Source organism: Hippopotamus amphibius, chromosome 16, assembly GCF_030028045.1.
Source record: "Hippopotamus amphibius kiboko isolate mHipAmp2 chromosome 16, mHipAmp2.hap2, whole genome shotgun sequence".
Lineage (NCBI taxonomy): Eukaryota > Metazoa > Chordata > Mammalia > Artiodactyla > Hippopotamidae > Hippopotamus > Hippopotamus amphibius.
In genome coordinates this window covers 18,377,175-18,398,966 of record NC_080201.1, presented here as the reverse complement: position 1 = coordinate 18,398,966, position 21,792 = coordinate 18,377,175, and the positions used below count along the sequence as shown (strand labels likewise).

General features: G+C 37.0%; 1 protein-coding gene across 6 annotated transcripts in view; it reads left to right on the top strand.

Moving 5' to 3' along the window:
- Positions 1–21,792, top strand: part of NFATC3 (nuclear factor of activated T cells 3) — a 126,271-nt gene that overhangs the window by 6,246 nt on the left and 98,233 nt on the right. Inside the window, exon 2 of one of the 6 annotated variants that reach the window (XM_057710780.1) lies at positions 1,554–1,667. The exons of the other annotated variants lie outside the window; for them this stretch is intronic. Coding sequence (XP_057566763.1) covers positions 1,631–1,667 — 37 coding nt within the window. The 5' untranslated portion in view covers positions 1,554–1,630. The remainder of the gene's footprint in view (positions 1–1,553; positions 1,668–21,792) is intronic. 6 annotated transcript variants of the gene reach the window in all.

Below are 21,792 nucleotides of genomic sequence, written 5' to 3'. Positions count from 1 at the left end.
CATACTAAGTATAATTGGATATTTAAATCAGCATGAAAAAAGGGAAGTTGCTTGTATGGTTTCCTGTAGAAATTGATGGTGTTGTTTGCCTTAGATACTGTAAAGGAAGATTTGATTACTGCTGAACCTTACTTTCATACCATAGGTCAGCTTTTTCTTGAATGTAGTGAGAATATGTATTAGGTGATTGAGTCAATGATAAACATTTCACCATTTCACCTGGAAAAATAATATAATACTCTGTTTTCTTGACACTTTTCCTGATAGGGATAGAGGATGCTTCTCAGAGTATTAGAATTTTGTTATGGAGATTAGTGAATAAATGTGTTTTAGTGAGTATGGGGAAAAATTGAGGAAAAAATTTCAATGTCATATTGTTTTGTTTACACTTTATCATTGCAAGAGCATTGCTATTCCTGTGCTTTTGTAGATTTTTCCTATTTGCCAATACAGAAGGGATATTTTGGCATATATTCTAAACTATTAGCAGAGGTAATACTGTAGTAGTTTTATTAGATGATATAAAAATTAAAACTCAGGTATTATGTACATTGCCAAGAAATTGTAGGGGTCTAGTAAGGCCTGAATCTTAAGTATTTAAGGGAATTAAGATATTAACTTAAGGTAAATTGTGGAATCGACTTATTATTATGACTTGCCTTTCTGTGGCAACCAGTAAACTTCACCTAAAATTGCTGTATGTATTTTTATTGAAGCTAATCCCAAACTCAGCTTTTGAGTCTTTCTCTGTATTTATTTTTTCAATGAAGTGTGGTCATGGGGACATTTTTGGTAAGAAAATGTGGAATTCGTTATTCTTTAGAAAAAAGTAATAAATAAAATACTAACATATAAAATGAAAACGTTTTAAGAGAAGATAATGATTCAAACTGATTGTTCAGTTTAATGCCCTTTACTTTCCTTCTTAGTATTGAGTAGTTGGTGATTCACTATGGTGATGTTTTATTTTAAAGAAGAGGTGGGGTTGAGGAAGCCTGAATAGGTAGAAATCAATTGCATTACTCCTAAGATAGGAAACCTGAGTAGGTTGAGCCTCATTTGATAGTAAGCAGTAGTCTGACTGCTCAGAGCAGCAACATAAATAAGGGAGGTGTTGTCTAAAGCTGTCCTGGTGGGTCAGGGGAGTAGACACAGCAGACTTGGCAGTAAGCCTGGCTTCTAAAACAAAATCCAAGTCATCAAATTTGCCCAGGCATGCCATATGAGGTTCAAGTAACAGTGGAATTTAAGAGGAGTGAGTTTGTTCAGGGAGGCTTTAGGAGAGTCACAAGCAGTAGCAAGCTTTTTTAACAGCCATAATTTTAGCTCAAACATAGCATGAGTCTGCATATATTTCAGCATTTCTGGTAATGTTTATATAATTATATTGCATGACTCTCACCTGTTTGCTTGAATTTGGTAAACTTGAGAAGTTAGGAACAATTGGACCTGTGAGATTTAAGCAGAATGTTCTATGAATTATCTGTGAATTGATAGCTGAAATTTAATTGTTGGGACAGTTCTAGTTAACATATTGGTATTCCTGTGTATAGGGAAGTGCATCTTTATGGAAACCTGAAAATCTCAGGTACCCTGGAGAAGTAATTTGAAGGCTTCATTTTCCTACAGAATGTACAGTTTCCATATGTCTTGTGTTTCAGAAGCAGGTGAGATTAATATTGTAAAGTACGTTTTCAGTGTCTTAAAATTTTTATATTTCTTAATTTTGTATTAAATTTTCATCAGTTTTGCTGTTTAATTAGAAAACAGGTAGGATTATGTGAGCTTTGAAATTATAATTTTTTTTCAATAATGTTGATTTATATCACATGTAAAAATATTTCTAAGAACATTTTTTTCCATCATTGGCCAGAACACTTTAATGGACAGTGTGTGAGTTATACTTTAATGTAAATATTTTTCAGTATTACTTTAAAATGAAAAAGACTGTTAACGAAAAATGGCATTCGGAAATTGTTGAAGCTAGATGATGGGTGTGTGGGAATTCATTATAATAGTCTCTGTACTTCTGTGTATTTTTTTTTATTTAATTTTTTTTTTACTTTGCATATATTTTTTTTATATATATTTAGCTCTTTATTGGAGTATAATTGCTTTACAACTTTGCATATTTTAAAAAATTTATTTATTTATTGGCTGTGTTGGGTCTTCGTTGCTGTGCGTGGACTTTCTCTAGTTGTCAGAGTGGGGGCTACTCTTTGTTGTGGTGTGCAGGCTTCTCATTGCTGTGGCTTCTCTTGTTGCTGAGCGAGAGCTCTAGGCGTGAGGGTTTCAGTAGTTGTGGTGCGCAGGCTCTATAGCACAGGCTCAGCAGTTGTGGCGCACTGGCTTAGTTGCTCCACAGCACGTGGGATCTTCTGGACTAGGGATCGATCCCATGTCCCCTGCATTGACAGGCGGATTCTTAACCACTGTGCCATCGGGGAAGTCCTGTGTATGTTTTTAACTTTCCATAATAAAAAGTTTAAAAATGGCATTAAAAAAACTACTCAAGCTCTTTAAGTTTCTAGATTAAGATAGGGAAAATATTCACTTAAAAAATAGCATTGTGACGTTAATGAACTTAGCTATTGCATTTAATTTTTTAGAAGACTGGTTTAAAAAATAAAATAAAAACTAGTTGTGGGGGCTTCCTAGGTGGCACAGTAGTTGAGAATCCGCCTGCCAATGCAGGGGACACAGGTTCTATCCCTGCTCCAGGAAGATCCCACATGCTGCGGAGCAACTAAGCCCATGCACCACAGCTATTGAGCCTGCGCTTTAGAGCCCGTGAGCCACAACTTTTGAGCCCATGGTGCTGAAGCCCACGCACCTAGAGCCTGTGCTCTGCAACAAAAGAAGCCACGGCAATGAGGAGCCCGCGCACCACAACGAAGAGTAGCCCCTGCTCACCGCAACTAAAAAGAAATCCCGCACACGGCAATAAAAACCCAACACAGCAGATAAAATAAATTAATTAATTAAAAAAACCCCAAAAACCCCAAAAACTAGTTGTGGTATGTCTAATTTACAAAACTTGTTTCTCCCTTTGGGTAGAATTAGCAAAGGTGTTAGCGCTGTACATAAATAGAAAGTAAACTGATTTTGTGATGTGTTTTTGAGTAGGTATTTTTTAGTTTTTAAAATATTTTCTAAGTAACTATATGGAATCAGAAAAATTCACTTATTGTTTAATGATTTAAAGGCTTGAAATTATTAAAAAAAATTTTAATGTTTGAAAAAAATTTTTAGTTTGATCACGTTGCTTGTTATCCATCAGTCTAAATGTTTATTAAGTATTGTCAGTCTCTTAAACTTTTAAATTTACGATGAAAGGAAACTAGAGAACTTGATCTTAATTTTAAGACTAGATTTTCAATCTTACTATATAATTAGTAGAGATTAATTCACAAAAATAATACACATATAAATCCTTTTGATTTGTGGATATTTCAGAGCAAAGAAGATCTGAAATTTATATCTTACATTTTGTGAATCATATTGAATACTAAAGGAATACAAGTTTTAACCTTGTCCTTTATATAAGGAAGGTCTTTGGGGAAAATATAGAACGTTTTCTCTAAATGTTACTTTTTAGTTTTTTTTGCTACATAAGCATTTTAAGGAAACTTATTTCCTCTGCTATCAATGCTTCCTTATAGTTTTCACTTCCTTTCAGTAAAGGTTGTTAAGTGAAGAATGACATTCAGAAATTGTTGAAGTTAAATGATAAATGTATGGGGACTCATTATACTATACTCTCTACTTTATGTTTGAAAATGTCTGTAATACAGAGTTTTGAAATCTTTAGACCATGATGCAGAGTAAGAAATACATTTTATATTTTGAGCCAGGACACACGTAGCACATACATGTTTTTTTTTTTCTTTTCCCTTTTTTTAAAAATTTTTTATTTTTAAAAATTTTTTACAATAAACTGCATATATTTAGAGTGTACAATTTGGTATCCCAGTCTCCCAATTCATCCCCCCCCCCAACCACATATATGTTTATACACAGAAACCTGAGATAGACGTTTCAATAAAATAGCATTTACCTTTACTCTGGCATTACCCTCACATTTTCTTTTTCATTATTTTAAAACATTGTTGGTCATGCCTCACTAATAGATCACTACCTTCAGTTTGAAAAACGGAGATGGTTTCATAGTTCTGGTTATATTAAAACCATTGGGTCATTGACAGGTTCTTGTTATGCAAGCCATATTTCCCATGTCTGTAGTTCTTTAATACTTTTTTTCAAATAATTTTTTATTGTGGTTGCCAAGGGGGAGGAGAGGAGGGAGAGGGCTAGACTGGGAGTTTGGGGTTGGTAGATGCAAACTATTACAGTTAGAATGGATAAACAACAAACTCCTACTATATATAGCACAGGGAACTATGTCCAGTCTCCTGGGATAAACCATAATGGAAAAGAATATGAAAAAAAGAATGTATATATGTGTAAAACTGAGTCACTTTGCTGTGAGATTGGCACAAAATTGTAAATCAACTATACTTCAGTTAAAAAAATTATTTTTTGTTGAATTAGCTTATTGATGTCTTTTTATTGGGTTAGTTGGTTGCTAAATTTTGCCATTTCCTGAAAATGAGTTATATCTCCCCCTTTCTCTGCTCTGTGCCCCAAATCAAGTCTTGGTCACCTCCTGTTTGGATTTGTGTAGTTTTCTCTTATTTTAGTCCCCTCCCCCAATTCAGTTTTGAAAGTCACGGCTAAGATTGTCTTTGATTCCTGCTCCCTTGTCTGTAACCTGCGTCTTCACTGGTTTTGCTCATTGTGCTTTACCTTTTTTATATCCTTTACTCTGTACATTAATATCAAGTTCATCATCTTTAATTTTATTCATCTCTTTTCAGTCCCAACATGAAATCTTTCCCTCTACCCATTTGTCTGAACTGCCTATGCCATCTATATATTGTTTCATAGTCTTTTTCTTTTGTGAGGTAGTTTAGAAACATTTTGAGGTAGTACTGAACTAGGTCTGGGTTCTAAATTCATATCTATTACCAGTTGAGTGACACTGCTAAAGAGCACAGAATGATTTCAGGCTAATTGAATTCTTTCATTTTATAAGAGAGGAAGTTGAGGTTCAAGTTGGCTTGCCCAGGGTCATTTAACTAGTTAGTTAGAAAACAGAGACCCAGGATCTCTGACTTCTACTCTTTGTTCTTCTCTAGTAAATTGCTTAATTTCTCCTTGAAAATCCTAGAGTTGTTTTTGCATGGCTTATAATTCTGATCATTTTGGTAACTGTTCCTTTTTTTGTGTGTTGTAAGGTGAATATTTAATCCAATATTGTTGAGTACCTACTATGTGCATTTTTATATACATTATTTGTAAGTCTTATGATAACCTGAAGAGGTAGGTATTATTTCAATTTTAACTGAGGAAGCAGAAATGGAGGTAGATTTGACCATCTAGAAAGCAGAAGGGTTGGGATTTGAACCCTAGTTTTCTGACTTGGGCTCTTTCTACTATTCCTCTTGCCTCTCTACTCCCAGAAAGATTTTAAGTACAGAAATAGTCAGTTTTTCCTTTGGTAAAACCAAGACTTATGGTGAACACATGGAATCAAACATATCTGAGCCAGGGTTTACAAGTTACACATGTGTTCCTGTGACTAGATTTTGTGCTTTTGGCTCATAATGGCCACTTGAGGGATGCTTCTTACTCCTGCCTGCTCTAGACATTTTTAAATGGTAGCAGTGGTACAGCCAGATCAATAGAGGGTACCACACAGCTAACTGTGCTAGGTCCAAAGTTGCGTCTTTTGGGTTTCTTTGCTTCCTTGTGGATCTGGGTCAAGAGGTCATATTTTTCTAGGTTTTAAATAGTGAGGTTTTGGCCTTTCTCTTTGGTAACTCCCTCTCATGTTGTCCTGATTAGAGTCTGGTTTGTGGCCTTTGCAGGCCAATTTTGCACTTAAAATTTAAAGCATTTTTAGATGTCATCAAAATTGCCCTAAACCTAAATTAAGCGAAAGTTCAGAATTTTAAAAATGCTAAACTACTAGTTAAGACAGTTTTGTTTTTTTAAACATTTTGCTTTGACATGTTTCAAAAGATATACGAGTACTATTTATTTCCTTGGTTGAATTTAGAACTGAAGTAAAACTACTCTACCTTCTATAGCCACTAGCGCTGACATACATTTTTTTCCTTGATATTTTGATCAGTTTGCCATCTGCTGCTTATTATCTCCCAAGATCAGTACTGCCTTTTGGGCTTCTCTTTGTCTACTACCTATTTCTTTTTACACACACCCATATGGCTAAGCTTTACCAGAACTCTCCTTTCAAAGCAAAAGCAAGAAGGTTCTTTTGTTATGTTACCTGGTAAATGTTGACTCATCACTGTTTTGAAACTTTCTTTGACTTTTTATCATCTGATCACTATTTGATTAGAAATAGTAGTACTTTTAATTTTGTAGTTTAAACATATGCAAAATAGTTATATTTGGGGTTGATATTTGGTGAGGGGAGGGCAAGAGACACAAACACTGGCTTCACATGGCTCTTTTCTTTTTAAGCATGAGAAAGGACTTTTCCAGAAGCCTAAAGCAAATATAACTTCTCATTTCATTGACCAAAATTGGGTTACATTCCCTTTCCTAAATTAGTGACTGGTAAAGACAAATGGAATTATTCTGAGCCAACCAGGCCTATTCCTTGGCCTGAGGAGGTGATTGGCTTCTCCTGAAGTACATGGCTGCACAGGAGAGGAGTGGATACATAGAAGAAAATCTACTAGGAGGAAATGGATGCTGGGAGTGGGAGTTTGGGAGATCATCCAGAGGATCCTCTGTACTTTCTATCCACAGTATGCTAGCAGTTGAGGAACTTTAAAATGTAAATGTGACTTTTACCATGCAATAACTTTTACTGGCACTTGCGTTTTCTCTTGCTTTTTTTCAAAGTTCTTGGGGTGGACAGAGGAGGTTATATAAGTGCAGAGAAAGAGAATGAAGTATGGCTATTAGGTTTCTATGAATACTGGGCTTGGTGTCTGGTTGATGGGATGTGTGAAACACCAAATTCATGTTCCTTGTATGATTCAAATGGAATCAGATGGTCTTGGAGACATACAGATACATAAGGAGTCTTTTAGGTAAACCAGTCCCAATTTTAAAAAATAGATATAGTAAAGTGTTTTTAAAATGCTTTATATTTTGTCTGTCTGTCTGTCTGCCTGCCTGCCTATCTATCTATCTATCTATCTATCTATCTATCTATCTATCTATCTATCTATCATCTTTTTGCCGTGCCTTGTGGCTTGCGAAATCTTAGTTCCCTGACCAGGGATTGAACCTGAGCCCTTGGCAGTGAAATCGCAGAGTCCTAACCACTGGGAAACCAGGGAATTCCCTTTAAATGCTTTTTTATTTTTAAAAAATTACTCTTTATTTTTTTTTGCTGCACAGCATGTGGGATCTTAGTTCCCCAACCAGGGATGGAACCCATGCCCCCTGCGGTGGAAGCACAGAGTCTTAACCATTGGACTGCCAAGGAAGTGCCTAAATGCTTTTTAAAGTGTTTTATTTCACTGTTTGTCTTTAAGGCTAGAAAGTAGCATTTGTTAAGGGATACCATAGAAGGATATGCATGGGGAAGAGAAAGAAGAAACCAGACAGGGACATCATATAAGATCTTAGAGAAACTGAGTGGGAAGGGACCTCAAGACCATTAGCTGAGTGACTATACTAAACCATTCAGTCTTTTAATGCAACTTACTGTGTTAATATTATTATGTATGAATATGATTCAACTTATTGGAGGGGACGTGTATTAAATACAGCAGTAATACAGGTACAGAGAAGGCCCTCTGAGAGTGTAAATGACAGAGTTTAATTTTGAGAGGTCACAGAAGAGGTTACGATTGAGCTGAAGCCAGTCGGTAGATTTGCGTAGGTAGATAGGGTAGGAAACACATTTCAGGCCCATTGATGACTGCTCCTAAAAACACAAGTTAGTGTGGTCCTTTGATTTTGGAAGGTTGAAAATCAGGCTGTAGTATCCAGATGTGGCTGGAGAAGGAGAGCCTGTTATGCTGTATTGAGGAGTTTGGATTTTAGATTGAAGACAGGGAGCTGTCAAAGGATTCCAAGCTGGGCAGGAATGTCAGATTTGTGGTTTAGATCTCTGTGCTACATTGTGGATAATGGATTGAGTAAGGCAGGAATGAAGGCAAGAGTAATGTTGTATCTGAGAAATGATAATGGGCAGAGGAGTAGAGATGGCAAGTTGGGAAGGATGCTGAGATAGATTTTGGGGAAAGAAATCAAAAGGACCCTGTATCAATTGAGTAAGGAGAGGAAGGAGACTAGGAATATTTCTGTTTTTCTAATTTGGGTCAATTATGATAGGAGAAACAGATTTAGAGGTGGGAAGAAGGAAAGATGATTCATTTTAATAAAATATACCAGGCACTATGAAAAGCCTGGGAGGCTTATATACCATTTTACTATAGAGTGATAGTGTGGAGAAGAGACTAGACAAAGTAAAAAGGGGGGTTGGACTTCTGATGGGGTGTAAATTGTGGGCAAGTGACTAGGAAATGTGTGATAAATAAGAGTTGTTTCATAAGATTTGTTATGCAGATAAGAGAAGCTCTCTGCCTGGTATGGGAGAGGGAGCATCTTTACAAAGGGAAATTTATGCCCAGCTTTTTTGGGCAGAAAGGGAGAGGGCAGAGAGTTCTTCCTGTTTGCTGTTTTTCAATTGACTTCAGCTCAAATAATCCTTATGCCAAAGTGGCATGTTTTGGAGTAGCATATTCAGATACCCTTCAAAAATAAACTATTTATTTGAATTGTAGAGTTTGGTAAGTTTTGACACATGTATATCTATGGAAATTTTATCACATTAAAGATAGTGAACATATCCATCACCCCTACAAGTTTCCATGTGTCTTTTGTCAACATTCCCACCCACTCACCTTTCCCCTTTTCCCAGACAACCACTGAAATCACTATAGAAAACTATAAATGGAACCATGAAGCATAGTTTTTTTTTGGTCTAGTTTCTTTCATTTGGCATTGTTATTTTGAGATTCATCCATGTTAATGAGCATATCAATAGGTCATTCTTTTAAAAATATTTATGTATTTATTTAGATACGTATATTTTTGAGGGTAGTGTAGGAGATATTGGCTCTTTGCTATCTTTGTCAAGTAGGTCAAGATCCCTTGCTAAATGAGGTGTCACTATGGAGAAGATGACTGAAGAGGTTTGAGAAGTTTTGGGATATGGAAAATAGGAGAGGGAGCTGAGCAGAGGAAAGCAAAAATGTTACAGAGTGGCATTCAGGGCTCAGCTGGAAGGCAGTTTGAAGATCTGTGTTTCTACCAGTCTGGATGGTGGTTGTCCTGTTCCCTCTACCCCCACAGCAATATTTGACAGTTGAGGTGTAAAAACAGAGAAGACAGATGGTTGGATTGATTCTGGGCTGAAATTAGCTGGGTGGAAAGTAAGGTCAAAGAGTGGATGGAAATGAGCTGCCAGGAAGAAGGCAGTTGAAGTGATGGAATTTGAGATATAGACTAGATAAGGAAGGAAGTAAAGCCAGGAGATGAATGATAATTTGAAAGAAAAGGGAGGGGTTCAGAGACCATGCATCTAGATGAGGTAGCTCCATACGGCTAGTGTTCAGAGATAAGAATTTGAGTTTTAAGATTGCGGATAGTAAATGGGCTCTGGCAATGTCAAGGTCCAAGTTGGTTCCTTACTAAAGTAAGGTGAGGGTGAAGGGCAAGGATGTTGAAGACACCTAGGATCAAGTAGATATAGAGTGTTGAGGAAGCCCGTGCCAGATGCCAGTGACCTAAAGGCCATTAGTTATTGGTAATAACAGGTGAAAGGTGATTTAGCAGGTTGGTGTGGGCCTTCCAAAAACTGGTAAGAAATGTTCGAAAAACTAGGAGAGATGTGTAGGAGTAGTTGAAAGAGTGTTGACTCTATCTTTTGGGCCCAGAATATGAATTTGAGAGTTGGTGGATGAGCAGCCATACATTACAGTGACTACCAGAGAAGCAGTGTCCTTAAGGGAACCAACTTTAAATTTGAAAAATAGGAATGGAGGGAGTCTCCTGTGAAGAGATTGACAGCAGAAAGAAGTAGGGTTGGAGGTGTTGTCCTTGTTAGTAGCCTGAAGCCCAGGGGAAAAGTGCAGAGTAATAAGGGATTAAGAGAAGAAACAAGACCTAAAAGAGAATACTGGGTTTGGGGGAAATGAAGGGATTATATTACATGACGTTTCTTTCTAGGCATTGTGGTGGTTGTACACTCATTGAAAGCATAAGGATTAGTATTGGTATCACTATGGTAAAGGACATACTGGTGTGGTTTATTAGAGGATTACTTTAAAAATTCTTACATTATGCTTTTATTATTATTTGATAATATGCTGTTAGTTTTTTGTTTTTTGGCCACACCATGTGGCTTGTGGGATCTTAGTTCCCTGACCACGGATTGAACCTGGGCCCTTGGCAATGAAAGCGTGGAGTCCTAACCACTGGAACTACCAGGAAATTCCCTGCTATTAGTTTTTTAAGTAGTGGAAGAACTCTATCATTGACTTAAAAATTATTGTCAGAGTAATATGCAGATTTTTTTTTTTTCTTTTTTCTGTTTGGCTGCATTGGGTCTTTGTTGCTGTATGCGGGCTTTCTCTAGTTGTGGTGAGTGAGGGCCACTCTTTGTCATGGTGCGTAGGCTTCTCAGTGCGGTGGCTCTAGGCTCATGGGCTTCAGTGGTGCCTTGTGGGCTCTAGAGCGCAGGCTCAGTAGTTGTGGCGCACGGGCTTCTTTGCTCCACGGCATGTGGGATCTTCCCGGACCAGGGCTTGAACCCCTGTGCCCTGCATTGGCAGGCGGATTCTTTTTTTTTTCTTCTAAGAATATAAGTCATTTAATACTGTTCATTTTATAGCACAAAATAAAACAAGCTATGATCCCCAAAAATAATTTTAAAAGCTACACAGAAAATATTATTGCCTGAAGTTTACAATCTTTAAGTTACAGGTCAAAAGAGTTTTGTGTTGCGTTGTTGTCGTTTTGAAACACACAGTGAAGACCATCCAGAAGCAAGGCCACTGCTCCCCCCGCAGGGGCCGCGACCCTGTCTCAGAGGACTGCCCTCTCCCTCCACGAGCGCATGCCCAGCTCGGCCGCTGCTGGGCCACCCCCAGGGCAGCCACGGGGGGACGCAGGCCTCCGGCCCCCTGGCAGGCGGATTCTTAACCACTGTGCCACCAGGGAAGCCCCATATGCAGATCATTGAGACCCAGGTTTGTTTCTGTTCTGTTAAATGTTATATATATGTCTAACATTTATTTGATATCTGTTCCAGATATGATACTAGGTGTTGATATAGATTATCTAGAATCCTCACAACAGCCTTTCAGTGTAGATATTATCCTCAGTTTACAGGTGAGGTAATTGAAACTCAGATTAATTAACTTAATGAAGGTAAGGCAGCTAGTAAGTGGTATATTTGACTCGGAAGGCAGTGTTCTCCATTGTATTTTTCTCCTTTGATCCACTCGCCTTCCTTTAGGCTTGTTGAGTTATTCCACGCTACCTCCTAAATATGATACATACACAATCCAATTTTTGTCTAATGTGGTCTATTGTATTCTGTATTTGTGTTGGAATCATCATAAGACCACTTTGTTGTTTTCTTTCTGCTTTTAAGGGATTTTTCCCCAGCTTCTCATGGTCATTTTCAATTTTGTCTTCTAAAGTAGCTGTCATTATATATAATTAATACAGATAGTATAATATTGGGAAATATGAACATATGTTTGATATCTTTATATTATTTATTTGTTAGTAACTTGAAAAGAATAAGTTCTAAATGCTGATATCCATGTCTCTGTTTTCAAAACAATTTACCTACCTAATTGCTACCATGATTTCTTGCCCCATTCATGAGAATGTCACATGGGATGGGCTCAAAGGCTTATTATTATAATCTAGGTAGACTTAATTTTCTCTTAATTGTTTTCTCCTTGTAGGCCACTGTAATGGCTATTCTTAGGAGAAAATTGTTGTGGCTTTTTTTTTTTTTTAAGACAAAATCAGACTAGTATCTATTCTATAGATGACTATAAATTTAAATGTAAATAAATAAGATGACCTTATTTATTTTTTTCCAACATGTGGATGTTAAGCTATGATTGCAGCACCATTTCTATGCTATTGACTTTGTCCCTGTAATCAAGCATAGTAATGGTAAGTAAATGGTTGCCAAATGATTCTCCTATTTTTTCTTCCCCTTGTGAGAATTCCTTTGGTCAATTGTTCCTTATTATTATTTTTAAGTAATGATAGAACCTAAAGACAGTGGAGTCCCTTGCTTTTTAAAAACTCTTCTCAGCAAGTATTTTCTTTCTGCTTTGGTGAGATATAGTGGAATTGAGTACTTGTGTGAAATTCCACATTCATACTAACATTCAGTACACTAGCTTCTTAATATGTTCTTGAATGAAGTGGATTTCCTTTGCTTAATGAATTTGGAGTATAAATTAGTTAACTTTCTCTTGCTTCTTTTTTTACAATATTTATTTATTTATTTGGCTGCACCGGGTCTTAGTTGTGGCACGTGGGATCTTTGTTGTGGCATGCGGGATCTTTTTAGTTGCAGCATGCGGGCTCTTTAGCTGTGGCATGCAGGATCGAATTCCCTGACCTGGGCTCCCTGTACTGGGAACATAGAGCCTTAATCTCTGGACCACCAGGGAAGTCCCTCTCTTGCTTCTTTATTGCATTCTTTTCTGCTCTAGCTGTGCTAATATAATTTCATTTTACACAGAATTTTCCTTTTTTATTACTCATTTTTTGGTAATGTTCTAATTTTTGTTTCTGAGCTTCTGAATCATTTTGAATTTAGTTGATAGCTTGTTAACTGATTTTTCTTTCAAAATACATTTTTCTTTTTTTTAGTTATTACAAGTATTGTCAGCGTTATACATGCCTTTGTTTAAAGAATCAAATGTTCAGTAAAGCTTATTCTGGAAAAAGTAGTTCCTTGACTCTGCCTCTACCTGATCTTCCTTCTTCCCCTGTCTAGAGGCAGCTGCTTTCAGTTCTTTGAGCAGTTTCTTTTGGTAATTACCTTCAGATCTTTAGATAACGTGCTCATACTGCTATTTGTTAATCTTTCGGTTTTAACTATTATCTATGCTCATTATGGAAAACGAGATTTTAGCACACTGTCATTCCCAGTTACACACAGGCACATTTCTTATTCTCCAGTATGATTGTACAGACATTGCCAGTTTTTTCGCCACTTCACTTTTATGGAAAGACCTACATTTAGTACCTGTTTTTGGCTAACTGAAAGAAATTTAAAGAGGATTTTTGTTTTTAAAAGAAAAGATGAAAAGCCATAACAGAGTTCAGCATTTGTTTTGTAGTGAGCCATAGAAGCAGTGCATACTCAGAGCTGCGAGAGTGGCACCTCCAAGCTACTTCTCTAGGAACTGCATTCAGCATCTCAGCATAAAACTGCCGTAGCTTTGAACTGTGTGAGCAGCTGTGCTTTATCACAGTTTATTTTGTGCATCTGTTAGCAAGATGTGTCCTAAGGTAATTGCTTCTTTGCTTTATGCCATTTGGCTTAGGAAAGATTTCGCAGGAACATTCACTTTGGCTCACTTTTGGATCACAGAGGAAACGTATCATAATTGTGGTTAGAGTAATACTGTTTATATTATTACAACTACATATTGTGCTATTCATAGCTAAGTCATAGAGTATAATTATTTTCCCTTCCTTGTACAATTTGTTTTTGTTTCAGTGATTGTTGTTATTGTTCTGTGTACTTAAAGTAATTCGTTCCTAAGGTCTCTTCTAGGTGCCTGAACTCATCTCAATACTTTCAAACACATCAGTTGGTCTATCAGTTTTATTTTATTGCTGATTTCTCTCTCAGAGCCTTCTAAACTTAACTTTTCTAACCTGGACTGAATATTTTACTTAGGCAGTTGTAGATCTGTCATCCTGAGATCTCCCTTTTCCTCATCTTAAGGAGTCTCTTTGCCTTTCTATTGTGTTTGATCACCTGTTTCTTGGATACGTGTCAGATGTCCTCCTTTTGCTTGGTTACTTCACACTCATTTGGGTGGAATATTTACTCCAATAGCTTATGGAAGGTAATGGAAGGTAAATATTTGAGACCTTACATATTTTTAAATGTCTTCATTCTCTCCTAACAGTTAATTATGGCTGGTTTCAGAAATCTAGATTAGATATAATTTTTTCTCAGATTTTTGAAGGTATTGCTCTCCATTTTCTTTTAGCTTCCAGAGTTGCTTTTGAGAAGTCTGATGACATTCTAATTCTCAGTTCTTCATGTATAACCTGTTTTTCTCCTCCCAGTCTTTTAGGTTTTTCTCTCTCTTGTATTGTGAAATTTCATGATGATGTGTATCAGCGTGGATCTGTTTTCACCCATTCTTCTGAAACTTAAAGTTTCGACTGTGGGACTCCTGGACAAATTCTCATATTCTCTCCCATTTTCTATTTGTCTCTTTGCTGAACTCTTTGGGGGAATTTTTCCAACTTGATCTTTCAGTTTTTCTTTGAGCTTTCCATTTGTTATTTTTAATTTCTAGGGACCTTTATTTTATCTTTTTAAGTAAGCACATGTTCTTGTTTCTGGGTTGCAATATCTTTTTTTCTCTGAGGTTGTTGAGCATAGGTTTTGGTTTTATTGTTGAGGTTTCCATCTTACTGCATAGTCTTTTTCCTCCGCCTTTCTTTTCTTCTCTTTTTGCATCTGTCTTTAATGTTGAAACTTTTCTCAGATCTTTGATGATCTTTGGCTATCTGTTTATTTTTTTTAATGTGGCACCAAAATCTTAAAGACAGTTCTGTGATTGCAAGTGGTACTTGTTAACTGCAGGCCTCATTATAGGAGTTTTACTAGGTTAACTGTGATGTCAGTGTGCTTGCAAGTATAAGTCCATTATACTGTGACAGGGGAGGGAAAAGTGCTGGGGGTTTCCATGTACAGAGAGACTTTAAGTTCATCACCCTGTTTTCAGTATGGTTAGCTTGGCTCTCAGTTATCCTGTTTTACCTCTTCAGAAAATCTCTCGTCTTCTGCCTAGAGGGACAGTCATCCAGTAGTGCAGAGTTAGAATGTGTGGGAAATTGGGAGGTGGTTAGTGACTCACTAAATAAACAAACTTTGTTCCAATCTTGCTTTCAGCTTTGCCTTCACCTCTACTTCCAAAAGTACCTGGTAGTGCATTTCTTGAGTGTTTGGAGTTCTTTGTTGGAAATAAGTTTTCTTTTCACTGTTGGCTTAAGTTTTAGCTTTTTCAGGTGCTAAATCGGTTACCACGTGTCCTGCATTCCAGAGTCTAAAAGTTTTGTTGCCATGGTTTCATCTCCTGTTCTTTTTGTTCTTGTGAGTTTACACCCTTAAAAAAAATCCTTTTACTATCATTTAGTGGAGTTTCAGTAGGGAATGGGTAAATGTGTGTTTTCAGTTCTCTGTGTGGAAGTTCTTTCAGATTGTTTTTGTTTTTTCTTGAGGTGAAATTTACATAACACAACCATTTTAGAGATTATAGTTAAGGTAGTGTTTAGTGTATTTACAGTGTTGTGCAACTGTCAGCTCTCTCTAGTTTCAAAACTTTTTCATCACCTCTTAAAAACACCCCATACCCATTAAGTAATCACTCCTCATTTCCTCCTCCCTCCATCCTCAGTAACCTCTAATCTGCTTTTGCCTATTCTAGAAATACCATATAAAAGACATTATACAGTATGTGACCTTTTTTGTCTGGCTTCTTTTCCTTTGCGTAATGTTTCCAGGTTCACTCAGGTTGCAGCATCTGTTAATACTTTGCTTCTTTTTATGGCTGAATAGTATTCCATTGTAGGTATGCACCATAATTTGCTGCCCTATTCATTCATTGATGGTCATTTGCATTGTTTCTACCTTTTGGCTATTATGAGTAATGTTGCTATAAATATTTGTGTACAAGCTTCTTTGAAGACATATATTTGCATTCTCTTGGGTATATACCTAGAGGTAGAATTGTCGGGTCCTGTGTTAATTTTATGTTTAACTTTTTGAGGCAGTGTCAAATTGTTTTCCTTAGCATCCACACCATTTTACTTGACCCCCATTAATGTATAAAGATGCCTATTTTTCCATATCCTCATCAACACAACACTTGTTATTTTTCTAGGGGTTTTTTGTTTGTTTTTTCTTTCCTTTTCTTTTTTCTTTTTTTAATAAATAAATAAATACATTTATTTATTTATTTATTAGCTGTGTTGGGTCTTAGTTGCTGCACGTGGGCTTTCTCTAGTTGCAGCAAAGGGGGGGCTACTCTTCATTGTGGTGTTCAGTCTCCTCATTGCAGTGGCTTCTCTCCTTGCAGAGCACAGGCTCTAGGCCCTCAGGCTTCAGTAGTTGCAGTACACGGTCTCAATAGTTGTGGCTCATGGGCTTAGTTGCTCTGCGGCATGTGGGATCTTCCTGGAGCAGGGATTGAACCTGTGTCCCCTGCATTGGCAGGCAGATTCTTAACCACGGTGCTACCTAGGAAGTCCCCTTTTTTTCTTTTTGTTTTAAAATTAAAGCCATTCTAGTGGATCTGAAGTGGTATCATTGTGGTTTTGATTTGCATTTTTTTAATGACCAGTGATGTTGAACATCATTTCACGTGCTTGTTGGCAGTTTATATATCTTCTTTGGAGAAATGTCTATTCAAGTCCTTTGCCCATTTTAAAAATTGGCTGTCTTTTTGTTGTTGAGGTGTAGAGTTCTTTATATATTCTGGATACTAAACCTTTATGAGATATATGATTTGCAAATATTTTCTCCCATACTCTAGGTTGTCTTCACTTTATTGATAATATTTTGAAGCACAAAAGTTTTTAATTTTTATGAAGTCCACTTCATCTTGTTTTTCTTTTGTTGCTCATGCTTTTAGTGTCAAATCTAAGAATAGATGCCAAATCTGAGGTCATAAAAGTATACACCTATGTTTTCTTCTAAAAGTTTTATGGATTTAGCTCTTATATTTAGGTCATAGATCCATTTTGAGTTAATTTTTGTGTATGATGTGAGGTGGGTTTCAACTTTTTTTTTTTTTTGACTGCATTGGGTCTTCGTTGCAGCTTGTGGGCTTTCTCTAGTTGTAGTGAGTGGACTTCTCAGTGTGGTGGCTTCTCTTGTTGCGGAGCATGGGCTCTAGGTGCACAGGCTTCGATAGTTGTGGCATGTGGGCTCAGTAATTGTGGCTCGTGGGCTGTAGAGTGCAGGCTCAGTAGTTGTGCATGGGCTTAGTTGCTCCACGGCATGTGGGATCTTCCTGGACCAGGGTTTGAACTGTGTCTCCTGCATTGTAGGTGGATTCTTAACCACTGCACCACCAGGGAAGCCCTTCAACTTTATTTATTTATTTATTTATTTTTGTATGTGGTTATTCAGTTGTCTCAGCACCATTTGTTGAAAGGACTGTTCTCTCCCCATTGAGTTGTCCTAGCACCCTTGTCAAAAAGCAACTGGCCACATGCTTAACATCAATAATTACTAGAGAAATGCAAATCAAACTACAGTGAGGTATCACCTCACCCCAGTTAGAATGGGCATTATCAAAAAGTGTACAGGGACTTCCCTAGTGGTTAAGAATCTGCCTGCCAATGCAGGAGACATGGGTTCGATCCCTAGTCTGGGAAGATCCCACATTCCACAGAGCAGCTAAGCCCATGTGCCACAATTATTGAGCCTGTGCTCCAGAGCCCGTGAGCCACAGATACCGAAGCCCGTGCACTTAGAACCCATGCTCCACAACAAGAGAAGCCACTGCCCTGAGAAGCTGGCACACCGCAACGAAGAGTAGCCCCCGCTCTTTGCAACTAGAGAAAGCCTGTGCTCAGCTATGAAGAACCAACACAGCCAATAAATAAATAAATAAATAAATAACTTAATAAATTAATTTTAAAAAGTCTACAAATACTAAATGCTGGAGAGGGTATGGAAGAAAGGGAACCCTCCTATACCATTCCTGAGAATGTAAATTGGTGCAGCCACTGTGGAAAACAGTATGAAGGTTCCTTAAAAATTTAAAAATAGAGTTACCATGTGATCTAGTAATCCCACTCCTGGGCATATATTCAGAAAAGACAAAAACGCTGATTTAAAAAGACACATGCACCCCAGCTCTATTTATGATAGCCAAAACATGGAAGCAACCTAAATGTCCATTGACAGATGAGTGGATAAAGAAGATGTGGTATATATATACATACATACACAATGGAATGTTACTCAGCTATAAAAAAGAATGAAATAATGCCATTTGCAGCAACATGGATGGACCTAGAGATTATATTAAATAAAGAAACAGAAAGACAAGTGTCATGTAATATCACTTACATATAGAATCTAAAAAAATGATACAAATTAACTTATTTACAAAAACAGAAATAGCCTCAGACATGGAAAACAAATTACGGTTACCAAAGAAGAAAGGGGTGGGGAGGGATAAATTAGGAGTTTGGGATTAACAGATAGACACTACTATGTAAAAAAATAAACAACAAGGACCTACTATATATAGCACAGTGTAATAACCTATAATGGAAAAGAATCTGAAAAATAATATATATACGTGTAATTGAATCACTTTGCTGTACACCTGAAAACTAGCACATTGTAAGTCAACTATACTTCAAATTAAAAAAAAAAAGGGAAAAGAAGTCAATTGGCCATGTATTATGCTAAGTGAAATAAGTCAGACAGAGAAAGACAAATACTATATGATGTTACTTATATGTGGAACCTAAAAAAAAAAAATTGGGTTGGCCAAAAAGTTTGTTTGGGTTTTCTGCACGATGTTACGGAAAAACCCAAACAAATTTTTTGGCTGACCCAATACAATAGTGAATATAACAAAAAAGAAGCAAACTCACAGATATAGAGAACAAATTAGTTTTTACCAGTTGGTGGGGGAGGGGCAATATAGGGCTGGAGGAGTGGGAGGGACAAAATATTGGGTGTAAGATAAGCTACAAGAATGTGTTATACAATATGAGGAATATAGCCAATATTTTGTAATAGCTGTAAATGGAGTATAACCTTTAAAAGTTGGATAAAAAAATCAATTGGCCACAGATGTTTTGGGTTTATTTGTGGACTCTCAGTTCTGTTTGTTCCGTTAGTTTATATGCCTTTCCTTGTGCCAATACCACATTGTTCTGATTAGTGTCATTTTGTAGTAAGTTTTGAATTGTGAGGTGAATCCTCCTGCTTTGTTTTTCATTTTCAATATTATTTTGGCTGTTCTAGGCCCCTTTCAGTTACATATGAATTTGAGGATTGGTCTTTCCATTTCTGCAGAAAAAGCCATTGAAATTTCGATAGAGATTGCATTGACTCTGTAGATTGCTTTGTGGAATATTGCAGTGTTAACAATATTAAAGTCTTCCAATTCATGAACAAAGGAAGTCTCATACTATTTGTTTAGGTTTTCTTTAATTTCTTTCAGCAATATTTTGTAGTTTTTAGTGTGCAAGTATTTTACCTCCTTGGTTAAATTTATTCCTATGTATTATATTCTTTTGGAGGTTGTTGTAAATAGAATTTTCTTATTTTCCTTTTTGGATTGTTCATTGCAGTATATAGAAGCATAACTGAATTTTATGTGTTGATCTGCTACCCTGCAACTTTCCTGAATTTGTTTATTAGGTCTAGTTGTGTTTCGTGGATTCTGTGAGATTTTCTATATATAGAATCATGTCATCAGCAAGCAGAGATAGTTTTACTTCTTCCTTTCCAAATTGGATGCTTTCTATTTCTTTTTATTGCCTAATTGCTGGCTGGGACTTCCAGTACAATGTTGAAGAGCAGTAGTGAAAGCAGGAGTCTTTGTCTTGTTCCTGATTTGGGGGGCATAGCCTTCAGTTTTCTACCGTTAAGTATGACGTTAGCTGTGGAGGATTTTTCATAAACACCCTTGATCTTTTTAAGGACTTCCCTTCTGTTCCTGGTTTGCTGAGTATTTTTTTTTTCTCATTATGATAAGGTATTGAATTCTATCAAATACCTTTTCTGTGTCAATTCAGATGACGTGTGGTTTTTTTTTGATTCTGGTAATGTGGTAATTGATTTTCATATGTTGAACCACCCTTACATTCCTGGGATAAATTCCATTTGGTACTTTTAATGTGGTGTTAGATTTGGTTAGTATTTTGTTGAGAATTTTTGCATCTGTGTTTATAAGGGATATTGGCCTGTAGTTTTCTTGTGGTATTTTTCTCTTGCTTTCATATCGGGGTAAAACTGGCCTCGTAGAGTGTGTTAGGAAGTGTTCTCTACTCTTCTGTTTTTTGAAAGAGTTTGAGAAGGATTGCTATTAATTATTCTCTAAATATTTGGTAGAATTCACCAGTGAAGCCATGTTGTCCTGGAGTTCTTTTGTTGGGAGATTTTTTGGCTACTGATTCAATCTCTTTACTTGATATAGGTCTCTTCAGATTTTTTATTTCTTCTGAGTCACTTTTGGTAATTTGTGTGTTTGTAAGAATTTGCCCATTTCTCATAGATTGTCTAAGTTGGTGGTGTGCAGTTGTTCATGATATTCTTATGATCATAGTATTCTCATACATATTTCTACCAATACCAGTTATAACACATCCTAACAGAGAACACTTAGGTTGTTATAAACTATTTTCTCAATTTTGAAAATATTCTTGCCTGAAGTTGTTACATGCAGACTATTCATACCAGGCCAATTCTTCAGAACTCTGCATTGAGTCATCAAGTAAATAATAATTAAGTAGAATCGGTAACATTTGGTTACACATCAGGAGCCAAGGAAAACCTTGAAACCTTTTGCCTCATTTTGTAATTGCCTCTTGATGTTGCTACCAGTGTCCTCAATTTTTCAACCAGCCATCCTTGCTGATAGTCTTTATTAGTTTACTTTCTCTGAAATTTCTTCAGTTGCTGAAATCAGACACAATTTAAATAAATCACCATCAGTAAATGGCTTTATTTTTTTTAAAGGCTAGGCTGATGCTTTTTTAAAAAAATAAATTTATTTATTTATTGTATTTATTTATTTATTGGTTGCATTGGGTCTTCATTGCTGCGCGTTGGCTTTTTCTAGTTGTGGTGAGCAGGGGCTACTCTTTGTCGTGGTGTGCAGTCTTCTTGTTGTGGTGGGTTCTCTTGTTGCAGAACATGGGCTCTAGGCGTGTGGGCTTCAGTAGTTGTGGCACGTGGGCTCAATAGTTGTGGCTTATGGGCTCTAGAGTGCAGGCTCAGAAATTGTGGTGCACAGGCCTAGTTGCTCTTCACCATGTGGGATCTTCCTGGACCAGGGCTTGAACCCATGTGCCCTGCATTGGCAGGGGGATTCTTAACTACTGTGCAACCAGGGAAGTCCCAGTAAATGGCTTTCTTTGCTTGCCTAACAGACGAGCCATTCAGAAACTTTCTTTGGTTGCAGCATCATTTTTTTTAAAATATTTATTTTATTATTTGTTTATTTTTGGCTGCATTGGGTCTTTGTTGCTGCGTGCGGGGTTTCTCTAGTTGCAGCGAGCAGGGGCTACTCTTCATTGTGCTGCACGCACTTCTCATTGCAGTGGCTTCTCTTTCTGCAGAACATGGGCTCTAGGCGTGCGGGCTTCAGTAGCTGTGGCACATGGGCGCAGTAGTTGTGGCTCATGGGCTCTAGAGCTCAGGCTCAGCAGTTGCGGCACACGGGCTCAGCTGCTCCAAGGCATGTGGGATCTTCCTGG